Source organism: Indicator indicator, chromosome 1 (assembly GCF_027791375.1).
Source record: "Indicator indicator isolate 239-I01 chromosome 1, UM_Iind_1.1, whole genome shotgun sequence".
NCBI classification, from domain to species: domain Eukaryota; kingdom Metazoa; phylum Chordata; class Aves; order Piciformes; family Indicatoridae; genus Indicator; species Indicator indicator.
Window position 1 is genome coordinate 67096663 of NC_072010.1, and position 25830 is coordinate 67122492.

General features: G+C 39.0%; 1 protein-coding gene across 1 annotated transcript; it reads right to left on the reverse strand.

The window, feature by feature from the left end:
* Nucleotides 1-1104: 1104 nt before the first annotated feature.
* SLC5A7 (solute carrier family 5 member 7) lies at nucleotides 1105-25830 on the reverse strand. The gene is made up of 8 exons (XM_054388843.1): nucleotides 25653-25830; nucleotides 18959-19072; nucleotides 15757-15912; nucleotides 10996-11144; nucleotides 6925-7068; nucleotides 4870-5023; nucleotides 3855-4072; nucleotides 1105-1728 (listed from the first exon to the last, which is right to left on the reverse strand). Exons 1-8 carry the CDS (start codon nucleotides 25828-25830, stop codon nucleotides 1105-1107), a joined length of 1737 nt encoding a protein of 578 aa, XP_054244818.1.

Below are 25830 nucleotides of genomic sequence, written 5' to 3' on the forward strand. Positions count from 1 at the left end.
CCCTTGGGAAATCAGATTTTTTTGAGAAACTGTGATTTTCCATGGAAAATCTGGATTTTCCAAAGAAATTCCATCAAGACCAACCCAAAAGACTTTTTGATGTCCTTGAGAATATATTTTTATTAAGTGAAAAATAGGGATTTTTCCCATGGAAAACCCTCTCATCAATTTTTTTCAAGCCTTCTAGATTCTTCTTTCTTTTTAATACTAGTTCCACTGCTGCAGTTGCATGGTGCCAGACTGCTTTTGCTCTGTGTTAATTTTGAAAAGAAGGTTTCTTGTCTCAACATTGAAGAGTTCAATTTAGTTTATAAAAGTTTTGTGATTTCTCAGAAGCTGTGTTTCAAATCCAATTATTGCTTTAAAGATTTTGATATCCTCCACTGGTGACAGCCACTAACCACAGGAGAAAGAGAACACTTATAGTAACATACTTTTTTTAAGGCCATCTTGCACTAGATATAACATCATTTTAAACTGGTGACTTAATTTTAAAATTCATATATGATGTATAGCACTCCTATAAGGATTTTATTACCATTTGCACATTTTGCTGTCTTATACAAATAGTAAAAGACTAGATTTGTATTATTTGAATTTCTTTATGAGGAAAAAAGCAACCAGACCAAAAACCCAGGGAAGTTATCTATCTGTCTTTGCTCAAGCAACTAACTCTTTAGCAATAAATCACTTACAGCTCTAACAATGTGTTTTCACTTAATGCCAATAAAATGTTGACTCATAGTATTTCAGAGTGACTGTGTAATAGGATCTTCATATGATGTCCTAGCTAAATAAATAACTGTTGCACTTCTGCTACATAGAGTCTCAGCTGTAAATATTTTTTAATTACACAGTATATAGTTTGGGTGGAAAGAACAGGATCTGTGTCTTTTGTTAAATACTCTATGATCTAATCCAGCATCTTGGCTAGTAACAGAAAAGCATTCCTCCCATGGAATGCTCCTGCTCGTAGAAACAACTTAAAGAATTGTGCAGTGGCATTTTATTTCCAGTTCATTCTTTTCTTCTGATGAAATGCCTCTTACTATTCTTTGTGGAATCTCCTTCTTCACATTGCTGTGCCTGTGGCTACCAGATTTTTTAATTATCTTCAGTGTTGGACAGCTCTGGACTCGAATCAACATAATTGAAGGCTTCCTTGTTTGTAAAAGTTGAGCTCAAAGTTAAACTGTGCCGAGGATTCACAGGTGCAAGTTCATTTAATACAATATTGTCACTTTTTACAAGAGTTGCTTTGTCCATGTGTTCTCTACTATACCTGGCAACAACAGCATCAAGGAAGTCCAGCTTTGGTGGCAAAGTCCCACTCTCAAATAAGTATTTGGCTAAGTAGGAGACTATAATGTTAGCAAAGAAGGAGGAAAGCATAGCGAGTGTTTTAAATGGGAATCGCTGGATATAGATATTATTTTCATCTGGATAGCAGCCAGGATAGTAGATCAAGGGCTGAAGGTAGAGGTAGGGTTCTCCTCCAGTTATTCTGAGAACAATTCCAAACAAGTATCCTGCAATGGCACCGTAGGTATTGGTTCCTTTAATAAACAACACACAGAGGAGCTGGGGGAATATGACGATATAAACAAGGTCAGAGCTGAGGTACCACAGGCCATACACTGATGAAGCCAGCAGGGCCATTGTTGTGGCTGATGCTCCAAACAGCAACACAGTGATTCTCATGACCCACACGATTTCCCTGTCTGAAGCCTGCAAAAAAAAGAGAGCAGTGTTAGGTGTTTTTTTATGGCAATATATTTATGCCTACATTTATGCATCTAGACAATACAAAATACTGTGCTGTAAAAGGAAAATTGCATGACATAGTCAATAATATTTATCAATTATTATCTCAGCCCACTGATCCAGCCTGTCCAGATCCCTCTGTAGGGCCTTCCTAAGCTCAGGAAGATCAACACTCCCTCCCATTTTAATGTCATCTGCAAACTTACTGAGGGTGCATTCAATCCCCTCATCCAGATCATTGATAAAGAGATATTGAAGACAACTGGCCCCAGTACTGATCCCTGGGGAACATCCCTAACGACTAGCTGCAAACTGGATTGAACTCCACGCACCACTGCTCTTTCAGCTCAGTCATCCAGCCAGCTTTTTTACTCAGCAAAGTGTTCACCCATTCAAGCCATAAGCAGCCATCCTCCTCCAGGAGCATGGTGTGAAAGACAGTGTCAAAAGCTTTATTAAAAGTCAGGTGAAGAGCATCCATAGCCTTTCCCTCATCCTCACGGAAAGTGCCCTGGTGAACACTTCTGCCAGGTCTCTCAGAACCCTTGGGTGCGTGTCTCCATAAACTCGTGTATGTCTAAGTGGTGCAGCAAGTCACTGCATCTCCTCTTGGATTTATGGGGGCTTCATCCTGCTCACCATCCCTATCTTCCAGCTCAGAGGGCTAGGTATCCAGCAAACAACTGGGTTATGGTTGCCATTCCTAAAATTGTTAATCTTTCAGCATAAAGAAATGATTGATAATGTGTCAAAGAATAAACCAACAGTAGAGTGTTTGAAGTAATTTTAAAATATAAGCACAATATGGCTTAACCAGAAAAAAACTGTGAGCATCTGAAGTATTTCTTTTCCATTTCCCATGAACAAACTTGGACTCACGAGCCCATTCTGGTGTCAAATTGGTTTCTGCTAAATCAATAATTCACAAAGATATCTCACTTTGTTAAGTATTTAAGTAGAACATATTTGCAGCAATAATTAGGAGCTGTGTGGATAAACTACAGTGCCATGAGAACTTTATCCATGAAAGCTGCCTTCTTGAGCTAGCTTTGTAACCTCTGTTGTTGGTCACAGCCACAATTATTTTTATGACTGTTAGTTTATTCAATCTACTGTTAGGAATGTCCTGAAGGGACAAACCCCAAAACATGCTCTATCACAGACAATGAATTAAGCACCTGTGAATGTGCAAATCTGGACACTTCCTGGGGTCCAGATGGTCCAGGTAAACATGTAGCATGTGTAATTAACCTTGAAACACACCTGTGAACTGTGTGTGCCCCTGGCCATGTTTGGATATGCCCCATCCTGTAGGTTCAGTTATCAGGTTTCTCTGTTACCAAAGGGCATTAATTGTCTTGGGACAGTATTTAAACCAGGCAACAAGGCAGGCAATTTACCTTGTTCTCACCCAGGCAACAACAAGAGCCGACTGCTGCCCGAGTAGCAGCAGAAGAGTCTGCCCTAGCAGGTCAGCTATACCTGGGCCTTGCACCTGGACCAAGACAACCAACACTCCTACAGCCAGGTGACGGAGCACAAGAGAGAGGCCCCTTATCCCTCTCCGAGCCAAGGAAAAGCTCCAGACTGTGAACTGGGCAAGAGAAGGGAAAGACTGCTTAGCCCTCTCTGAGCCAAGAGACACTTGAATTATAGATACAGTGTCTGGGAAGGTACTGGACAGAGGGGCAAGACGTGAGTACCCAGCTAATTCTCCCCCTCTGCCTTTAGGGAAACTGCATGTTGCGGCACCTTTATTTCCAATTTAAGTACTGTACTGGAAATTTTCAGAGTTGTGCTTGAATCATTTAGCTGTCATTACATATGCCATGTAGAGCCTGCAATAGCAGAACCTGCAAATATACTTTGTAAATAAGTTATGGTGGTGTCTGAAGACATCTCCACCAAAAATATTAAATAGTAAAATATATAAAATTATACATTTTATTACAAGGAACAAATACAATACTTTTGCTAGTCATAGATGGGAAAGTGAAAGAGGTGTTTCATTACGAAATTACAGTTTATGCATCACCTAAAAGCTTCACCTAAAATTTTCTCTAAAAGTGACAATAAAAATGTAATCTCACGTTTTGCCGAAAGGAAAGCTGGTAAATGTTCCGAGCAAACATGGAACTTGCTGATAAAATTGAAGAGTCAGCTGACGACATCACAGCAGCAGATACAGCACCGAGGCCAAAGAACGAGATATAGACTGGGCAAAGGTACTGGAGCACGATTGGTAAAATCATATCGGCTTCTTTTTTAGACATGGGGTCAGGAACACCATACTCCGTCTCATTCCAGGCTGTAATATGGACACCAGTATTTATCAGTAACATTTGCAGACATGAGCACCTCTTGTTTTCACGTGTAGTGAGCTATTCATATTGCCTCATTTTCACCCACATTCAATGACCAAACCATTGCTAGGGTTGGACCAACAGCATTTTGAAGAGACACTGTCCTACTGGTTTCTGTTAGGCAGATTTAATTTCACTTAGCATTTCTGTATCGCTCCTAAGTGTCATTTTCCTCCATAAAACAATTTGGCTGGGTTTTTTTTGTGGTGGTTTTTTTTTTTTGTCCATATTTGTTTGTGATATTTTGTCCTTATTTGTTTAAGCATTCTCTTGGAATGTAGACTCAGAGCTCAAAGACAGGTGTTAAACATTTCTAACAGAACATTTGTAACAGTTTAGCTACACGTTCACTGTAATGGGGATCACTCTCACCAGGAGAAAGAACTTGACAAGGATGTTTCGGTCAAGATAAGAAATTCCTGATAAATGATTACAACATGTACACAGTTATTTTGCAGTTATTACTTTTAGGACCAAATAAAAGTACCAGAATCTAAATCAAACATTAAATAGAAATATTATGTTTGTAGATACCTAGAACATTCAAAATGAGTTAATCTCAGCCACTGAGGTAGGAGCAATTTCCCCTGGGAGGAGCACTCTATAATATTATTTTTTCATTGTAGTCTCCTGTTGAACAAGTCATGAGGTGATTATTGATGTCACCTGGCTAGATGATATCTAACATAAGCTTTATGGGGCTTTCACATATTTATTGTACTATTAATTTTTAATAATTTACCTGTAGATGCTCCAATTGCACCAATGAGCACTGCAGGAAGAGCCATCACAAGACAGCCAAAAGCAGCCAGAAATGACAGAACTTGAGCATATGTGGCAGAAGATGAGGAAAGAACTCGCTGGAAATACGCTTGCCATGGGATTCCTCCTAATGTCTGCAAACACAGTGGGCAGCATCCCGTCACTGGGGGCTAATACAAGGGTTATTTTTTTTGATGCTACTATGTAGAGAGCATGTAGAAGCATCACCTGAATGCTGAGTTAGTGATCTTTCATTTATTTATTGGTTATCAGTCAGTCAGTAATAGCTATAGCTATCATTCTCACACGAAATGTTAAACCTTCGTAAATCCACTTAAATTCCATTCTTTTAGAGAAGTTATTTGTTAGTGCTATTAGCAACAACATTTTGCACTTACACAGAGCCTATAATCCCTGTGTATTGAGCTGCATAAATATTTGATAAAGCTGAACAAAAGGTTATAAAATACTATTGGTCTATCTCATATTTGAAGAACTTGACCTCCAGTACCCTCTCCCTGACAAAATTAGATTATTCTCTGATGCAATTTGAAAGCAAGATTTTATCTTCCTTTATGAATGCGTGTGGCCATGAAAACAAAGCAACACATTCTGCATACATTGAACACAAGAATCTCCAAAATTTTTCTCCCACTGTCTTAATCAAATATGATATCATTAGGATTTAAAGACAAAGCAGTAAAAGAAAGTTTTCCTTTATGGTGGCAACCCTGTTCTTTGTTTTGGGTATATAACAGCAAAGATCCTGATTAGACTTTAAATTATATCTCCAAAATATGATACGAAAGTGTATTACCAAATGTTATTACCAAAAGTGTATTACCAAAAAAAAAGTGCTAACAATTCTGTCCTGAGAGCAGGATTTGAATAGTCTGCACTATGTAAATAAGTGCCTGTGACTAAACAGCATCACAAGAAAATGAAGCAAATTTCTCACTAAACAAGCACAGTCCATTTTTCCACACCAAATGAGGCAAGAGTCATTTGGACCAAATCGTGTGTATACAGGTGTTTCATATATGTTTCATGCACGCACAGGGACCAAAGGAATATTTCACAGACAACTCTAGTATCGACTTGCTATTTATGACTGTTTTCCATTAAAATCTGAATAATTTTTCTTTAGCAAAACTTTCCAAGCAAGTGTAAATTTCTTGAACTATAATGAAACAAATACAATGAAAATTGTCACAATTTGGCAACATTAGAGCTTTCCTTTGGACATCAGCAGAGATGAAACCTTCAGGCTTACCAGACAATACAGCCACTTGAGCTAATGCCACACTTTGGTTTTCTGAAAATATCTAAAAAATTTTGGTTGCTTAAACTAATATGTTTTAACAGCCCCATTACCAAAAAATTCTGGTTGAGAATATTTAAAAACACCACCGCCACCATCACCAGAAAAGAATCCAAAGTAAAACACGGTAACAGTTTAGAGTTGCTCAGGGACACCAAGGATGGAAAATATTAGCATATGTTGCTAGATCTTCTAATGGAAAGTACTTCATAACCAGTGATCCCATGTGTAATACAGAGGTATTAAATAATGAAAGCTTTCAGTTCATTCTGGCATGTGTGCACATATGAATTCATCCACCCATCTCTGCAAAGCTTTTTTTTTTTCCTACATCCCCTATACCTAAGACATATTTAATCATTAGTATAACATATTTATTGCCTTCTGCAATATATAAATTCCTCTGCCAACAATGACATCAGTTAAGTATTAACTGCACACTTCTAATTAATTTTAGCATAAGTCAACTCTTTCAGCCTGATGATATTTAAATTGCATTCCTGGCAATGCTGACTTTGACAGCTGTGCTACAATATTCTGCTGATATTTCACTGAAAGCATTCAAATGTGCAGAAATATCGAGTAGAAGTCAAGAGGGTAAAAGTTTCACGTTTTCTGGAAACTCTTAAGTAGACTCTCCATTATTTTCAGCTGTCACAGTTACACAGTGTGAGTACTTAAATGCTTCATTCTTTCATACAAGCCATCACTTACCAGTAAAAGGAAATTGTCCAGCCATGTGTAAATGTCAAGTGAATTGATAGATCCAAGCCAAGGTTCTTGGTGCACATGGTGCACAGCCGTCAGCCCAATGTCTGTTACTGCAGGGTGGGACATAGCAAAGGGTACGCTGATCCACTGCAACCAAAGACAAACACTTTGCTCAGGTGTAAAGAAGGTATTCTAAATCAGTGAGCTCTTAATATTAACATTGATCTGTTTTGCTTCTTCTTTCATACTGCAGATTAAATGCTAAATTGCTGAGTTGATTTATAGAAAAGTCAAATTATATGCTGGTGGAACACCTTCAAAATCCAGAGAGCCTGGTAATGGACTGCTTACCTCTCTCCTGCAGAGTTCCAGTGTAAGCAAATAATTAATCAGTATATATAGCAAAATCAACAGGAAAAACATATTTATACATCTTTATTTTATTTTCCCTAAACTCCACATACATTCTTTACACCGTTTCCTAGACCACACTGAAGAGAAACATGTACATATAAACTTGTGTGTAGTAGCATCAGGATTTGCCAGTATACAGAGTTGAGACATCACAAATGTACCTGAAAGCTTAGGACTTAGTTTTTAAGTCAACACAAAACTACGTCATAACAAGAGAAGGGGATTGAGGGTGAATCTCTGTCTTTCTTGCTCCAGACCACCCCATAGCCTAGTGTTACAGCACTTCTAGTGCTGATCTGGTTGAGGATGCCCCTGCTTACTGCAGAAGGGGTTGGACTAGATGACCTTCAGAGGTCCCTTCTGATCCAGACCATTCTATGATTCTACGATTCTCTGCCTCAAGGATAATTTCAGTCTGGGGTCTTGACTGTTTTCAGTCTCCCTGGTTTTTGATCTAGGAAAAAAACCCCAACAAACCAAAAAATCCCAAAACAACAACAAAAAAGTCCAAAACAATTGAGAAACCCCTTTCAGAGACATTTTCTGCCAGAGGGTTCATTTCCTTCACAAACTGACTATTTGTGCATTTACTTGCCAACTTACTTTGCTATGGTGTAACTCACCTACTTTCTATGACAAGAACCTCAGCAGCTCCTACTGATATGAAAACCAGGCTTTGTGCTGTATGGAGTAAACCATCACATACACGGCACCCTCAAGGATTCAGTGATATCCAAAACCACACAGATTACAACAATCCGACTAATCACATTTAAGTATATGATAACAGGAGCAAGGAAGGCAGAAACCAAACATCTTTCTCTACTTTGTTGCACAATTATTCCAATAATGGTATTCTGTTCTATTACATGTTAAGCTTTGCCAATTAAAGTACTTGGGCAGAAATATTCCCTTCTCACTGTTTGCTTGGTCGTTTCTGACAAAGATTGTCAAAATATCTCCACTGTCCCCAAGGTATTTTCAGAATAAAACAAGCATATTGTCAAAATTAATGGAAGTTAATACTCTTCTGGTTGAAAAATTCACAGGGAACAAAGATGTCAAAGGGATTTTTTTATTAATTTGTGAATCTCAAACTTCAAACATGTCCAAGTGATGAGCTTCTGAAGAGCTGTAGTTTGCGCATACTCGGTTGAGGTTTTCAGGACGTTAAATTTGTAAAGGTTCATCTGCAGCCTACATGCCACAGACCAGGATTTAATTAATACTGTATTGCAAATGCATTATGTGCAATCCACTCCAGTGCCTGGCAGTAACTTAGCTCTTTGTGTTCTCATGGACTGCCTCTACATTAGTAAATAAAACATGTCAAGACATTTTCTCTGGCCCTGTGATTCACTGACATGTCATGCTTTACATCCATATATCTAGACTCCTTTCCTTTCAAAAAGGACAGCTATGAACCTTTATGGGAATTATCTGGGAAAAAAATTGTTGTGGTCCAAAACAGTGGTAGGACTGTGTTAAAAATTAAGCAATACAGATAAACCTGTATTTTCCTCTTGTCACTGCTTAACTTACTCAGTATAGACATAGACCAATTTTTTTTTTCTTTGAGCCATTTCTAACAGGAGTATAAAATTCACTGTTTTGAATGGATGACAAATAAAACCAGGGCCTGCAGAATTGAAGCAGTAACTTGGACTTTATGTTGGGACTTGAGGCTTAGTGGTAGAAGTAGGAGATAGACAGAAGGATCTGGAAACCAGGAAATTAAAAAAGGACTTCTGCATGGTGGCAAAGAGTTTAGAATGGGAAATTACTAGTACAGCTGAGAGTCAGTGGGGATACAGTTCAGGATTTGTGAAAGACTCACCAGGCAAGATAAAGACCAAGAGCTGAGGTAGAGGTTTTGGAACCTTAATGAAGAAGCTGTGTCTGAAATGAGGAGCCAGGATGGTGAACAGAATCTCTTCTTCAGTAAGGAGCAGGAGGGGAATATACATTAGAGAGTGAGCAGTAAAGCTCTGTGCCTGTGGGAACACAAACTTCTCCAGAGCCTGGAGGAGAAGCTGGGATACCTCAGCCTGTGACATCTTCTGCTGTGACATCGACTGTGAAAGTGTCCCATCTCATTTGAAACTCTCACCTAGACCATGACCATTTAGATGCCCTCTGAGGCTTCTAGTCCCATCGATGACTCTTGAGGCTACGAATTACATGATTGTACATTGTAATCTCATACATTACATGATTGCTATTTCAAATGGAAAACTACATAAAGAGCCAAACCTGAATTAAAGGACTTGAATTGAAATAACACTATTGAAGCAATGGATCCAAGCATTTAGAAGACTGCTATCCCCTCTGCTGCCTTTGCCTCTCCCTATCGGGTTCATGATACCTTTAATACAACATCACATGTTATTATTCCCATTGAGTCAGGGTCTTCAGCAGTGCGTGAATGCATTCTCACTGAAAAATAATTTCTTTGTTTTGGTTTATCTACAGTGTAGGGAATTTCTGTAATGCACACCATCTGTAGAAACTTAATAGTTCACAAATATTAGCATGCATGTTAGGGAAGGAGGTAGTGTTCTCCCCACTGTGCACATGAAGAACAAAGATAGGAGAATAAGTTCTCATTTGAGGTGGTCAGCTGGAATTTGGATTTCCTTTTTCAGCGTATTTAGCACTATTCCCACAAAGTCAGTTACAACAGGGAATGCTTAACACTTCTGAAAATAAAGTCATAGGCCTCACAGTAGGATGTCACAAAGTGAGGACACACACAGGGTTGGTTAGTGACCACCTGTATGAGCACTGGCTCAAGCAGTTTCCCTAGAGCTGCCCAAGACTCTGGTGAAAGCAGAGAAACAACTTTGGATCCCCAAGGTGCCATTCAGTTCCTTCACTGTGAGCCACCCCATTTATTTTAGCTTCTCTTAGTCCTCTGCACACCTGTGACCATCTATTACTGCCACTGGCAAACAAAGACAGCAACTTCTTTGATTTCACCCCTGTGATCTGAGCCCTGCTGCCTGGATGTTTTTCAGAGTAAGGCTTAAAACCAGCTGTAAATAAAAGGCTACCCACTAGAATATCATTGATTGCCGATAAGGGAATATTCATACCACTGTATGCAAACAGCAAGGTTGTCTGGTGAGACTTGCTATGCTATGGTCTCCAAGGATGGTGCAGGGAAATGAGGGAAAAGCCAAGAAGGTTCAAGATTGAAAGCAGGAGGTTAACTAAGCTGCATGAGTAGGAAGGAGAAACAAGCAAGCCTCAGCTCTGCAGGCCCAGCGGCAGTGTTTCTGGGCTACTTTACGGACTCCTTCTTACATCTCATGCCTCCTTTCAGTACCTCTGCCACAGTCCTGCGGGACAACAGGAAAGGAGTTAGCTTGAGTACTATGCTGAATTGTAAACTCAGCAAGAAAACTGCAAATGTTTGCTCTATCAGACTGATTGGAAAAATGACAGTCAGACGTCCTGGGTCAGCATGTATGGGCTGCATGTTGATGTAAATGCAGATTCTTTGAAGTTGGGGCTGTGTGAGTGGAGATATTCCCTCTCCATGCTTTCAGTGAAGACACGGCTTCAAAACTGAAGCTGGGCAATAGGTCTCAGCCACCATCATGCTGCACTGAGCAAAATCCTGAACAAAAAAAAAAAGAGAAAAAAGTGCAAACTCACCAGTCCCAAGAAGATGCAGAAGAGCTGAACCACATCAGTGTAGGCCACAGAATAAACCCCACCCACAAGTGTGTACATAGTTGCAATCAGGGCAGAAATAATGACTGAAATATTGACGTTAATGTCAACGATCACACTTATAGTGGCACCTACAAGGAAAAACAAAGCACTGTGTGTTAGTGTGTGTGTCCCAGTATGTCTGATGAGAAGGATCACCTTTGTTAAATTGCATATACAGCTGCTGGTCTGACACTTAGCAACAGCACAAAGATATTCTCCCCTCTACCTTCTGCACACCCTTTCTGCATCTTTGAAGAGAAGGAAGGTTCACAACAGCCTTTTCTAATGTTGCTCAAGCTCTGGTAGGACTACATTCTCTTGTTCTGTCTGGAGACAGCTGAAGTCAGCCTGGGTAAGTTGCAGCTGCATGGGAACAAACGTATCATTGCAGTAAAGATTGTGCCTAGGGAAGGTCTGCTGCAACATACATTCCTTTTGTATTTCACTTACGCTCTGAGCTAGTCCCTTTTGACCAAGGAAGGAATGGTAAAGGAGGCATTAGCTATGGGGACAATTGTCCACTGACCTTTCTAAAAGTGCCCTTGAATTGTTTACATGGGACAAACACAGGTTTCTTTGCAAACTCCTTTGCTGACCTAGAAACCAAGAACCTTTCCAAGTACCGTAAGGCAGATTTCATTTGTAGAAAACAAACTACAATGTTGAGCTGACCAGACAATTTCCACAAAACAGCTCATAGAATCAAAGAGTTGCTGACACTGAAAGACAACTCTAGGGATTGTCTAGTCCAAGCCCCCACTCAAACAGCATCAGCTGTAGCAGATTGCTCAGGACGATGTTCAGTCAGGTCTTAGATATATGCAAATATGGAGACCACAGCTTGTCTAAGCCACTTGTTCCAGTGTTTGACCTCTCCCACTGTGAAATAAAATAATTTTTTTTCTTAAGTTTAAATGAAATTTCCTATAGCTTTGCTTGTGGCAATTACCTATTGCTCAGTCACTGGGCAGCACAGAGATGTGCCTGGCTCTGTCTTCTTTGTTTTACTCCTCACCACTGCCAAATTAGGTATTTCTGCATATGGATAAAAACCTTCTGAGCCTTCTCATCTCCAGGCTGAGCAGCCCCAGCTATCCAAGCCTTTCCCTTATATGCCAGATATCCCAGTCTCCTAATGGCTGAATTATTGACATTAATGTCAATGATCTTGCTTAAATGGCTTTTCACTGTGCTTCTCTGTTATGTTCATGTTTCTTGTACTGGGGAGCACTGGATCCAGTACTTCAAATGTGTCTCATCGGTGCTGAGTAGAGGGGAAGGATCACCTCCCTCAATCTGCTGGCAATGGTCCTTCTAATACAGCCCAGGATGCCACTGGCTTCTTTGCTACAAGGGTGCATTGCTAAATCATGGTCAACTTCACAGCCATCTAAGACTCCCAGGTTCCTTTCTGCAAACCTGCTTTGAAGCTGGTCAGCCCCAAGCCTGTCCTGGGACATCAGGTGTAACCTCTCCCCAGGTGGAGGACTTAGTGTTTCCCTTTGTTGAACTTCATGAAGTTCCTGTTGCCCCATTTCTACAGCTTGTCAAAGTCTTTCTGAATGGCAATAAGACCACTGGTTGGTCTGTCAACAATTCCTTGCAGGCTTTATTTTCTGCAGGCTACGTGAAGGTGCATTCGGTTCCATCAGCCAGGTCATTAATGAAGTTGTTACACAATATAGGACTCAGTAGTGCCCCTGGGGTACACAGGTGACTGGCCACCTGATGACTTCCATGTTGCTGGTCACAACCCTCTAAGTCCAGTATTTCAGACAGCTTTCAGTCCTTCTTACTGTCCATTTATCTAGTCTATACTTCATCTGTTTGACAACAAGGATATTATAGGAGATGGTGTAGTAAGCCCTTTCTGAAACCCACAACATGTGCTGCTCTCCGTTTGTGAACCAAGCCAGTCAGTTGATTATGGATGATGTCAGGTTGGTCAGAAAGTATTTCCTCTCCATAAATACATGCTGACTCCTCCTAACCCTCTTCTTGACCTTCATTTATATGGAAATAGTTTCCAGGAGTATTTGCTTCATCAACTTCCCAGGGATTGAGGTGAGTATGACCAACCTTTAGTTCCTCTGGTATGGCAGTGACATTTGTTTTATCTGAGTCTTCAGGAGGATCCCTGATCACCATAGTCTTCAGAAGTTACTGACAGTGTCCTTGCAGTACTATCAGCCAGCTCACACAGCACTCACAAGGTGCATCCAGTGAGGTCTCATGAAATTTTGTCTGACCAATATATTTAAATGTTTCCTGACTTGACCTTTCTCCAGCAAGTCTTACTCACCCTGGAATTTCCTAGGGTTCTCAGAGTCTTAGGATTCCTGAAGGCTGGTTTTACCCATAAAGAATGAAGCAGAGAAGGTACTGAGTGCTTCAGCCTTTTCCTTATCCTTTGACACCCGGTTCTTAGTCCTATTCAACAGCAGTCCACATTTTTGCTAGTTTATGTACTGACAAAAGCCTTTCTCGCTGCCTTTCATGGCTATAATCAAACCTGGGTTTTTCAATACCATCTCTACATGCCTGGACACTTTCTCCTTATTCCTTCCAGGCTAGCTGTCCCTGCTTCCACCTCTTTTTGCCTCTTCCACCTTTTTGTGCTTGAATCTAGGTAGGAGCTCCTTTTTCATTCATATAGGTGTCCTGCCATCTCTGCTTGCTTCCCTGCTTGTCAGGGTGGAGGAAGTGATCCCTGAATATTAACCAGCTCTTCTGGACTCCTCTCCTCTTCAGAGCTGTCTTCCATGGAGTTCCTCCAAGGAGATCACTGGAGAGGCCAAATTGTACTCTCTGGAAGTCTATTGTTACAGTCCTGATTTTTTCCTTGTTCCATCCTCCCAATACTCTCCACTCCATCATCTCATGACACTGCACTGCAACTAAGTCTGCCCCTGAACTTCACATTCCTAACTAGCTCTTCCTTCTTTATAATAGGTTCAACAAATCACCTCCCTTCCTAATTTTTTTAATTTTTAAAAAAAAATGTAATCCTATTTTTTTCACGAAGTTGTTGCCAGTGCACTCAAGAAACCTCCTAAATTGCTTATGCCCTCCTGCACTGTTCTTCCAGCAGCTGTCAGGATGGTTAAACATTTCCCTTAGATGTATTAGCTATTTCAAGTGATTGCAGTGTTTTAACACCATGTGGTTGTTGTTTTTTATCTGTTTGGGTTTTTTTTGTTGTTGTTGGAGTTTTTTGTTTGTTTCTTTTTATGTGTTGGTTTGTTGGGTTTTTTCCATCTCCTTCTAATTAGGAAGATTTAAATCAACATGTTGCCATAACTGTCAGACCTTGCGAGTATTTTAGGTGGACATTCTTGATCACAGAGGTGGTAAAGTTCTAGCGGTAGATTACAACATGATGTTGCTGGGAGCTGCTGGGTGGCTCTTTGTTGTACAGTGAGCCTTCAAAGTTCATGTGCTTAAGGATTATAACCTCAGGCCTCTTTCACAAGAGGGAAGCCCTGTCTTTCCCTTCTATACCCCTTCCAAGCAAGAAATCATGAGGAAGATAAAGAAGTGGAGTACTGGGATTAAATAATTATCAGTGAGGATAGGTGTGCAAATTAGGAGGTATAACATAAACAGATTATGAACCCCCTCAATGACCTTCACAGCCATTGACAGTCTTTAACTGTCTGCTAATACAAACCTACTAGAAAGGTACTTGCACCACTTGCTTTGAAATATCACAGATTAACTTGTCCTCAATCAAAAAGAAAGTATACTCCAAATACTCTGAGTGGTCTTCAAGTTATTCAACTCCTATCACCTCAGCATGCAGTTTGTTCTTAGTCCTTTAAGGGTTTTGTGATGAAATGTGGCAAACAAGCTCCCCATTGCTTTGCAGTTCATCAGAGCACAGTTGGAAAGTACCTTCAAAGTTTATTTTCCATTTAAAATAGCTTGTGCTAGAAAGCATTACCACATGCATATGCACTCTGAGAATGATTAGTTGGTAAAAGTCAACTACTGGTGCTTCAACACAAGGGCCTTCTCATTTCTTGAAGGGATTGCTAAATTCAGGCCTGAAATATAATTACAATCCCTGGAAACTGATTTGTTTTTCAGGACTGGATGAATAGTTGGGTGATTTTCTATTGACTCATAGTTCCATTAATTCTCTGATTCCTTTCTTGACTTCCAAGTATTTTCTGCATTTTGTCAATTAGAAAGCCATTTAGAATTGAAAAATACTTCAATTTATTGATCAGCATCTGTTTTACTTCTATTATTTGTGCTATGGAAAGTTCTGTACATGTAGGTCTCCTATGTGCAAAGGATTATTTTGTTTAGATTCATTGGCAATAATGTTTCATATCTTGTAATTTTGTCTGGCTTCTGTAATCTCAGTGGTGCAAAAGAGCAACCTTGATATAAAAGAGACATAATCACACCTGTTACCCTCACAGTTAAAGGAAATTTGTTGCTAAATATTTTCATGCTCTTTGAAAAGGGACAACTTAAAGGTACCTGAAAATGAATACATACTTTGCATGTCTTTCCATTACCAAGGTATCATTACCAGGTTTAATTACTAGCTAGCATGGGTCTGAGACCTGTCACACTTTGAATCATTTTGATTGGGTAGTTAGCATTTGAAGCCAGAATTCTAATGCATTTATGATTTTCTTAATCCTTTCCCCTTGTGACACTTTAATACTTATACAGCTTATTCCTTACCTAAGGCAGAGAAGATGGCAGCAGCCCAAAACATTTCTCCCATTAAAGCCGGAATAAACAGCAGCCCTCCCATTCTCTTTCCATAAAGCTGCTGAAAAGGGTCTAGCATTGTCACATAGCCTTTGGATCGCATGGGTTTTGCAAAAAAAAGGCCACCTGCAAAGAAAAATAGCATAAGACACCAGCTGCTGCGGAGAAATGCATTGCCATAAAGGGGTACAACACTGATTGTTATTTAAGGGTTCAAAAATATCAGTATTACTGCTTGGTAAAAGAAGTAAGCGCAGTTAAAATATCCTCTAAGAACTCTTACCTTCCATCTGCCTACAGAATTACATAAACACATCCGCACCACTAATGTCTACGATCTGATAATGAAAAATAAGTCTGTCTTATTTTGTCTGGTTCACTTTACTTAACCTGCCTTTATGGACGCTGTCAGTTTTGTCTAATTTTGGATCAGCCTAAGGGAATGGCTTTTCTGCCTAACCCTGTTCATTGTTAGAGCAGAATCCAGCATGAATTTTCACATGGCCCTACACAAAGAGAAAACTCACCAGGATTCTTGGGCCAGACACATGGTTTAGTGCACACACAGCAAATCTGATTCTTTCATGACAATTCAGATTTATTGTGTGTGCTTAAATCAACCTTACTACACCTGCAGGGTAGGTCAGTTGCCTTCTGGGCTCTGCAGGTGTCAGGCTCTCTGAACATTTGTCATACATTTATTTCACTTGTGCATATTCAGGAATTTTGATGTATGGCAATTCTGCTCTTCCTGGCTGGCATGTGGCCTAGATATGTACATAAATGTGCAAAGGCCTCACTTTTCTAATGTACAATCCTCAAATTCTTTCTGGCTAGGGAAAAAAGAGGACATATCTCAGGAAGGATGAAAGAGCCCCTGATTGGAAACCTGTGTATTTGAGATCTGCACATGACTATATATAAACTAAACAGATGTCTACTCCAGTAAAACTGCTGAAAGGCAGTATTTGAGGTCCAAAAAAAAAGCTAAAAACTTGGACAACCAGTCAGTTCCCAATAACTTCTACTGTGCAGTATTTGGCAACGTTAAGTATTTTGTCACAAGAAATACAATATATTCATTGTATTGTAGAAAATATTTTCCACATTTTTATTTATTGCCTTAGATCAGGCATATTTCTTCATTTCAATCAGTTCCCCAAACAGAAAGTACTGGTTTACCAATCACAGTTTGTTTATTTTGCTCATGCTATGCTGTCTTTAGGCAGGTCATCTGGATGCAGAAACACCAGTGTTTTTGCACTGTTCTTGGATTGGTCATGGATCCTGTTTCTATTCTACTTGTTATGTCATCATTACAGAAGACAGCGAAAAGAAGGAGAAAAGTGTCACTGGTATTATAATTTGCTAGGAGGCTAAAGCTGCCGTCAAAGGAAATCAGAGATACTCTAACTGCTAAATTACTTGGAAAATTAGGAAAAGTGGTGTGCAGCACATTACATCAATCTTAAATCCTCCTAGTCTGAAGCAGTAATGTTTCTTCTAGCCTTATATTTATAATTTTGAGAGATTTGTTTGTTTGTTTTGTTGTGGGTTTGGTTTTGGTTGTGTTTTGGTTTTGGTTGTTTGTTTTTTTTTTTCATAAGAAGGATAAACAACTCCTTTCACCAAACCTGCAGGTACAGATGATGATACAGCAGTGCTTTCCTCTCTGTGCTCTGTGGATATATATATATATATATATATATGGTCACAATACAGACTTCTGTTCTCTGTAGTGGTCATCAGAATTTCCAGGAAAAAAAAAAAAAAAGCTTGGATATCTTTAAAAACAGCTGAACATGATGGCAGAGTCTCTGCCTCTTCTGGGCTACTATAAATTTGTGTCAATTCTAGAAATCAATGGATGTTGACCCTTTTGACCTCAAAATCACATCATCTGATCTCCAGGCAACTGGAGACTGCTGATCTATTGTTATTTTTTCCTTACAGGAAATAGAGCTGATCTCAGAGATGGGAACTACTAGTGGAGATAGAGCTGGTTGGCACAGGCCAGACAGGAGTGTCTGTGACGGGGAAAGTTTCTGCCTAGGAAGAAAGGAGAACCAGGACAGACCGCAGGAAAGCATTTCTGAGGAGAAAAAACAGTACAGGAGGGCAGTCAAATTGTACAAGAAGAAATGAAAGGGGTGAAAAGACTAAATGTAACCAAAAAAAAGAAAGAGACAGACTAGGTGGAAGAACCAATAGAAAAAACTCAGAGCAAGAGGTCAAGTATTATTAGAAAGGCTAATACACCAGTCACGTTAACGAAATATCAAGACCACAGGACCTTTTTTGTAACAAGAATATTTTTAAACAGTTCCACCAGCAGTCACCTTAAGGACACGATCTGTTCACAAATTAGAGAGGTGTTGTTGACAACTTTGTGGTGTATCATCATGGCTTGCAAGGCAATACTGTTGTGAGTTGCTTCATGTGGTTGAGACATGGTGAGAAATTTTTTATTGATGTTATTTTAAAGAAAAGTAAGGACGCTCTGAGACTATGTTTCAGGAAGTGAAGGCCACAGCATTAACATTTTTGATGTTCCCTCTATATTACACTCTCACTCTGCATACAGTAGCATTGTGTATTTGTAGTTTGACATGTGATTTGGATTTTTGTATTGCATTTAAGAGGACGTTTGGCCCATTTTTAAGACTGATTCTACCACAGCCTTCCTACACAAAATTAGGCGAGTTACGTAGATGCTTAGTGAAGACCTGTATAAGTATCTAAGTTCTTCAATAACCCAATAGCCTGAAAGGGTATTTGCCACTCTTGATTTCCAATATTTATAGATGCCCTGATACTATTGTATTGCAAATCATGCAAGTTATATAGGCACTTAAAGAAAACCTGAATGTATAAAACATAGTATAGATAATTTTAAAAAAATCTAACACAAATCCATTCTTACTGTGACTTCTGTAGACCACTGTGGTTGTAATAATCAAATAGGTCTTGCCAAGGCAGTCATGAGACCTAAGATATGAAACTATTTGTAGTGATTCTCTGATTTTCTTTTTAATAGCCAAACCTATCAGCAGAAGGGATCCAGTTTACCCGAGTGTCCTTTTATCAGACTCTAGTTATTTCATTTCAAATGATAAACTTGTCATCAGAACTGTTTAAAATGACAGACTATTAGCTTCAGTTCTTTGCTTACCTAAAATCAGACTAAGGGAATATCCAATAGGTGCCTGAGCCCAAGCTAGACCATAGCCTGGGACATACACAGCTTCTGCTGTCCCGTTGATGTAACCTCCTCCAACCCATGTGGCTGAAAAAGAAGAGATGTAAAAGTTTTTAATGTGCACAAAGAAAGAAAACCTTCTATGCTGCAAAATGAATTTGTCATCACTTGTGATATTACTATTTAAAATTTATTTAGTGTATAAATGCCAGCCTTGGTGTCCCTCTATAAAAGATAACCATAATTCAAAAAACCTACAACCTACGCATGCTAAAAAGTCAGATGGACCAGGACAATCATCAAGGTGTCTAAATCTCTGTAGTCAGTGAAAATGAGAGGGCTGAGTCTCCCACTACTTGTTTACAGGTGAATGAAGCACATCAACTCATTAACTTTTACTTTTTCAGTATGTTAGTCCAAATGAGGGAGAGATGTAGAGGGGGGGGTGGGGTTTAGGGTTAGGGTTAGGGGTCTGAAGAAGAGCAATAAAGATACACTGATAAAGTCACCCCAACTGGGAAAGTTCAAAGCATTTAAATTAAACAAGAATTTAATGAATTCATCATTTACTAGGGCCTCCATAAAAAAAAAAGAAAGTCCTTAAAATTCTGATAAATTTTAAATTGTGGCTATATAAAGTACATTTGGTAAACACTAACTTGACTAAATGATTTATTTCCATATTTGGTTGTGGTGGTTTTGTGTTTCTATTTAAGTTCTAAATTTTGACTAATTAATTTTTTTGCTTTGTGAAGACATATTCCAGAGGTTAGTTGATCTATCTGTAATATTTCTGATTTTATTAGTCTAAAAAGAAGCACTTTCAGTATATCAACCTCAGACACTTAATGAATTGCTTCTCTGCCTTGAAGACAAGTTTTGATATTTGAAAATTTGGCCTCTACATTACATATGAAAGAAAATCTCCAACACAGAAATGTATTGTGATTACATCTGCAGAAATAATTCATCACATATAATAAAGTTTACCTCTTCCTGTTTGCAGATTTCATGCAAAAAGTTCTTGATTTTCTCTAGTGTATAATGAGTAAGTCTTAGGAGTCTGGGTCTGTAGTTTGAACATGGGCAGGCAGGTCACATCAAGTACCAGATTTTTGTAATGCCTTTTTGATTTGTCTCAGAAGTTTCTAGCTTCTCATATAAGAGTAGTTCAATCTTTCTGTGCAAAAGTTCACAATTGTAAGACATTTATTTTCCTCCAGTATTCCTCAGAATTTTTCCAGCATCCACTGCCACACAAGTAAACTTCATTTTATGTTTAAGACCAACAATTGGAGACAAAAACGTATGAGGATAATTTAATTAAAATTCTTAAATAAATTTAATGAAAATCTAAATGACCACCCTTTTTTGTTTAACTGTGATATTTCTCAAATACTACCAGAAGGCATTTTTTTTGAAAACTCAATGTTAAATTATACCATAGCTTTAGAATCAAAAATCTCCAGCAACCAGAGCATCACAGAAGCAAAAGAATGGGCCACTGTTGTTGGAAATACTATAATGGGGTTGTATGGGGAACATGCAAGCAGAAAACTTCTGCAACAAAAGAACTGATCCAAAGAACTCTGCTATTGGTAGACTTCCGGATATTGAGATCTACTGTGTACTACAGAGACAAGAGGCAAGCAATGTTCATGTGGGACTACATGGAGAAGATAAGCGAACACTGATCCTTGATGGGAAGAACAGGGATGCAGAATCTACGTAAAGAAGTTGTTAGACATTTTAGATTTTTCACTTAGTAACAGTGTGAATTAGGGTAGATGGGAATAGGATACTTTGTTTATCAGAGTCCTAGAATCATGAAATCAGTAAGTGGTTTGGGTTGAAGGGACCTTAAAGATCATCTAGTTCCAACCAAGATGCCATGGACAGGGACACCTTCTACTAGTCCAGGTTGCTCAAAGCCCCATCCAACCCCACCTTAAACACTTTCAGAGATGGAGCATCCACAACCTCTCTGGACAACATGTTTCAGTGCCTCACCACCCTCACAGTAAAGAATTTCTTCTTTACATGTAATATAAAACTACCTTCTTTCAGCTTAAAGCCACTACCCTTTACCCTATCATTGTACTCCCCGATAAATAGTTCCTCCTCATCTTTCCTATAGACCCCCTTGAAGTACTGTAAGGCTGCTATGAAGTTTCCCTGGAGCCTTCTCTTCTCTAGGCTGAATAACCCCAATTCTCCAAGCCTGTCTTCACAGGAGAGGTGTTCCTGCCCTCTGATAACTTTTGTGGCCCTCCTCTGGATCCACTTGAGCAGGTCCACGTCTTCTTCATGATGATGGGGGTGCCAGAGCATAAAACAGTGCTCTGGATGGGCTGTCATGAGTGCAGCATAGAGGTCAACTCCCTTGAACTGCTAGTCACACTTCTTTTGATGCAGCCTAGGATGTGATTGGCTTCCTGGGCTGGTAGTGCACATTGCTGGGTCACATTCAGCTTCTTGTCAAACTAGCACACCCAAGCCCTTCCCTGCAGGGCTGCTCTCAATCCACTCATCCCCTAGTTTGTATCTGTGCTTGAGCTTGTCTTGACCCATGTGCAGGACCTTGCAACTGGCCTTATTGAACTTCATGAGGTTTGCACAGGCCCACCTCTCAAACCTGTCATGATCCCTCTGTAACGCATTCCTTCCCTCCAGTGCATCAACCACACTACAGAGCTTGGTGTAAACTGCAAATTTGCTGAAGGTGAACTCGATTCCCACTCTCCATGTCATAACACTGGTCCCAATATAGACCCTTAAAAGACACCACTTGTCACTCATCTTCACCTGGACGTTGAGCCATTGACTACTGGAGCTCATGACTACCTGGGATGTGTGTGGCCTATTGTGTTTCAGGCACCACAGAATTATGGAATAGGTTGTAAGCACCTGTATACAATAGCAAAAGCATATATTGAGAAAGGGAATTACACTTGTCTCCTTGCCTGGAGAAAAAGCGTAAGCATGAATTCTGCATGAACAATAGTTCCAGATGCGAAATAGTATTACATAGCCAAGGACAGATGTCCAGCATTGTTGCAGCTGTGGTGCAAGGAAGCTTCAACATCCAGCATCAACTTGCCTAAGGTTGCTACTGAGGTGATAAGTGCTCTCCAAGAAGCACTTCAATGTTGTGCCTAACTCCCTTTCTTTCTGGAGGGGTTCAGGTTACTTAACTTCTGCGTGACATTGCAGCGGCCATTGCCCTCCCTGTGCTGAAGGGAAAGAAAGTCCTATGGACCAGTATTGTTGAGTAAGATGGCATGAAGGATTTAACACATATTTTCAATTTGATTTCCTGATTTCTGTAACGGGGTTTGAAAAACACCTGCTGACTTATTTTTATGTCCATGTGACTGTTCTGAAACATCTGTCAAGGAACCCAGAGCTCTAGGAAGGTGCTACATGGCTTCTTCTGTGAGAGTGAATGGGTAGTCAGAACTTACATTGATATCAGTAAATACATTAGAAAAGAAATAATGGGGTATGATTGGATGGGATTTCAACCTTAGATATTAATTTCATGATCCTGTTTGCTAAGCCACAATCTTTTTTTTGTGATATCATTATTTTTTGTTTTCTAAATAAGACAAAAGGAATATAAAATTTAATAATCTATGGAAACACTCATGTTGTAATCTATTTTAATCCTCTCTTTGTCTGCCATCTGAAGGAAAATGCAACAAATACTAACATCCCTTTAAAACATACACCCCCAAAAATTACAGAAAAATACTGAGGGCATGAAGTACAATTCTGCTCCTAGTTCATACGAAGAACACAGAAATTAATCTCAGATTTCTTTTCATATATATTGACACATATTAGAAAATCAGACTGTAGGCTCTTCTTTTTGAATGATCTCATCTGACCACTGAAATTACTGAATCAGCTCATCAAGTTCTGTAAAATAAAATCCTGACCTAAGGATTATATGCCCCCCTCCCCAGTTTTGTAAGTTTAAATTGGTTTTGGGGTTTTTTGATGTTCGGTTGTTTGGATTTTGTTTTGTTTTGTTTTTGTGCAAGTGTATGTATGTCCATCCAACTAAAATGGGAAAAAAAAAAAGACATTAATACACTATTACTTTTTCGATCATGTTTGAAAGCATTTGATTACATATGGACATGAAGTACTTCAGATTATGACACAAAGCCTAATTCTGCCTTTCTTGCCTAAGACATTTGGTATTGGTACCAAAATGGTAGCAATTTCTTGGGCTGCTTGGTGGGGATGATGATAGAAATTAACCTATAGATTTAAAATAAGAATCACAGCATAAGCATCATGAATGACTTCATAGAAATGGACTCAATATTCCTGAGTAATTATAGCTGATTTTCTAAATAGCATTTAACAGCCTTAGAGCAAGTGCACTACCTATGAATAATGGCTATGTACATATCTGGATGCACACTATGATCCTGAAGAAGATGTATCAGCTAGCTACTGAAATGCCTAAACACAAAGCCTGTTGAAGGCTCAATGTATCTGCAGTTAGAAAGAGTGAGAAGCTTGAATTATGGATGGATCACAACAGTTAACACAGCACCGCAGCAGACAAGCCTTTAATATTTGTATCATTTTTACATAATTATAGTTAAGTTATTCTATTAAATACTAGAACTTTTTTATTCCGTGTGTGAAAATATTGAGAAGTGTTATCTGTGACAAACTTGAGTCTACTAAGATTTTGGGGATTGAGTTTAAACACCAAATTTGAGATCATCAAATCTCTGGAGGAATGGTCATGAGGTGCAAAATCCACATCCAGCATATTTAAAGAAGTAAATATGCCGTAGAACAATGTGACCATTTAGTACAAATTATAGCAGATTTTGATCAGCTTACTTTCACAATTATTTTGTTACAGTTTTACAAACTCAGTCTCCTAATCAGCCTCACCAAACGAAACTCAGACTAACCCCTGCATTCAGTAGAGCTGTGCCCACGATGAACTGTATGTGCCGGGCATGGCTCCCTGAAACTGAAAGTATGATTTACTTGCCATTTCAAGCTTTAGTTGCCATATTTACAGAAGGTAAAGATGAGAAAATATATGAACCCTGACAGTATAAAATCTATGAGCGTTTAGCTGTGCAATGGCTTTAAGATCAGCTCAATACCGCAGAGATGCTACGCTTCGCCATCTCCAGAGCTTGCATGAAATGGGACGAGCGCGTGCAAGTGTGAATTGAGGTGGTTGTTGAGGTGGTTATTGAAGTTGCCTGCAATATAGGAAGCACCAGCCCAACTCTTATCTCTGCTTCATCTGTTGTGAAAAATACTCCTGTAAAATAGTATCGAGGAAACTAGAATTTGTGTCTTCTTCCACAGGCAAAGATGTTAGTCATAATCAATTGTGTGGGCAACATTCTGTTTCATCTCCACTCCCCCCAATCTAATGATTACAGTCTTGTGGCAGGCAATACCCCTGAAAAATATTCTAGTTTCAGTGTGCTGAAAACATTTCATTCAGCAGAAAGCAGTCAAACCAGCTCTTGCTGTGAGCACAATCTTCTCATATCTAATGCTTTAGTAGCTAATGGATATATGATAAAGTGCAAAAAGTAGAACATCTACCTGTATTATTAACTTTTACAAACATTCTTCACTCAATATCTGAATATTCTCTCTTTGAATAAGCAAAACGCCTCTGCAAGGTGATGGGAATTTCTCTTGATTAAAGAACGTAGAATTTTAGCCCAAGTTTTTATGTGCCTCTTCTTTATTAGATAATTGTGAAACCAAGACAGGACAAACCAGTAAAACAGAAATATAAACCAGTAAGTTAGATCTGGCAATTGAAAGGGCTTTTCCTGAACAGGACTTAGAATTAAAAAAAGGAAAACAAAATTAAGGATACTTAAAAATTAAATTACTTATACAAAAATGGTGGGCAAATTCACTCTTCTTATAATGCATTTCTCTTCCAATTCCACGTTAGCTGCATGACTTGAGATTTAGGGCCATATTGTCAGTATATTGTTTACCCAGGTAAGACACCTGATTAGACTGCCTCTGGGAATCTGACAACACAACACTGCTTTCAAATTAGTAATTAGTCCTTCACACTCACACAGGCTTTTCCGACTGATATTACTATTCGCAGTAATGTATTGCTATGTTAAACTGCTGCAAAGGAAGCTAAAACAATCCATAAAGCAAGTTTGCCGAGATCAGTGAAATGATGAGTTTGGATTTATATCCATTTTCTTTTAGAAATGTATTCTTAAATGATGCCATATCCCCCATCTTTTGCATAAAATTTTTGGTTTACTCTGTTTAAAGAAAAACTAACTCATCCAACTGGATGGCTTTAACAGTAACAGCTCTTCTTAAACTGAATTATTTAATAATATAGATAAATCTGATACTTTTGTTCCAAACCTATGTGATCTACAGATGAATATGAAAGCAATGATTAAGAAATATAATATCTTTTTCCTATTTGATTTAAAAATATTTGTTGTTTTTGTACAGATGCTACAATTGGCTGTTCACTAAACAGTGGCAGTAGCAGTTGGGGAAAAAAAAAGTATATTTTTTCTCCATTTTACATTATTCAACATGCACTTTTTCGTTCAGATGGAAAACTGAGAAGTTATACACCAGTCAGGAAAAAAAGAAAAAGTGGTTTGCAACATACCAGTCATTGTAAATCCACCAACTAGCAAGCCAATGTCTCTTCCACCGACTATAATAGCTTCGCTGCGATCTCCTTCGCTGCCGGTGTTCTTGGTTTTCCAAGCAGCCCATATCCCAACTGCCAGGATAGCCAGGTAGAATACAACTATGGCCACCAGTCCCTCTGCATGGAAAGCCAT

Excerpts from the sequence above, each read along its gene's own strand:
- SLC5A7 (XM_054388843.1), bottom strand. The coding sequence starts at position 25,830 with ATGGCTTTCCATGCAGAGGGACTGGTGGCCATAGTTGTATTCTACCTG. Across the intron at positions 7,069-10,995 it reads TCTGCATCTTCTTGGGACTG|TGGATCAGCGTACCCTTTGC; the intron begins GTGAGTTTGCAC and ends CTTTGGTTGCAG. Across the intron at positions 4,073-4,869 it reads TGCAATTGGAGCATCTACAG|CCTGGAATGAGACGGAGTAT; the intron begins GTAAATTATTAA and ends TCCATATTACAG.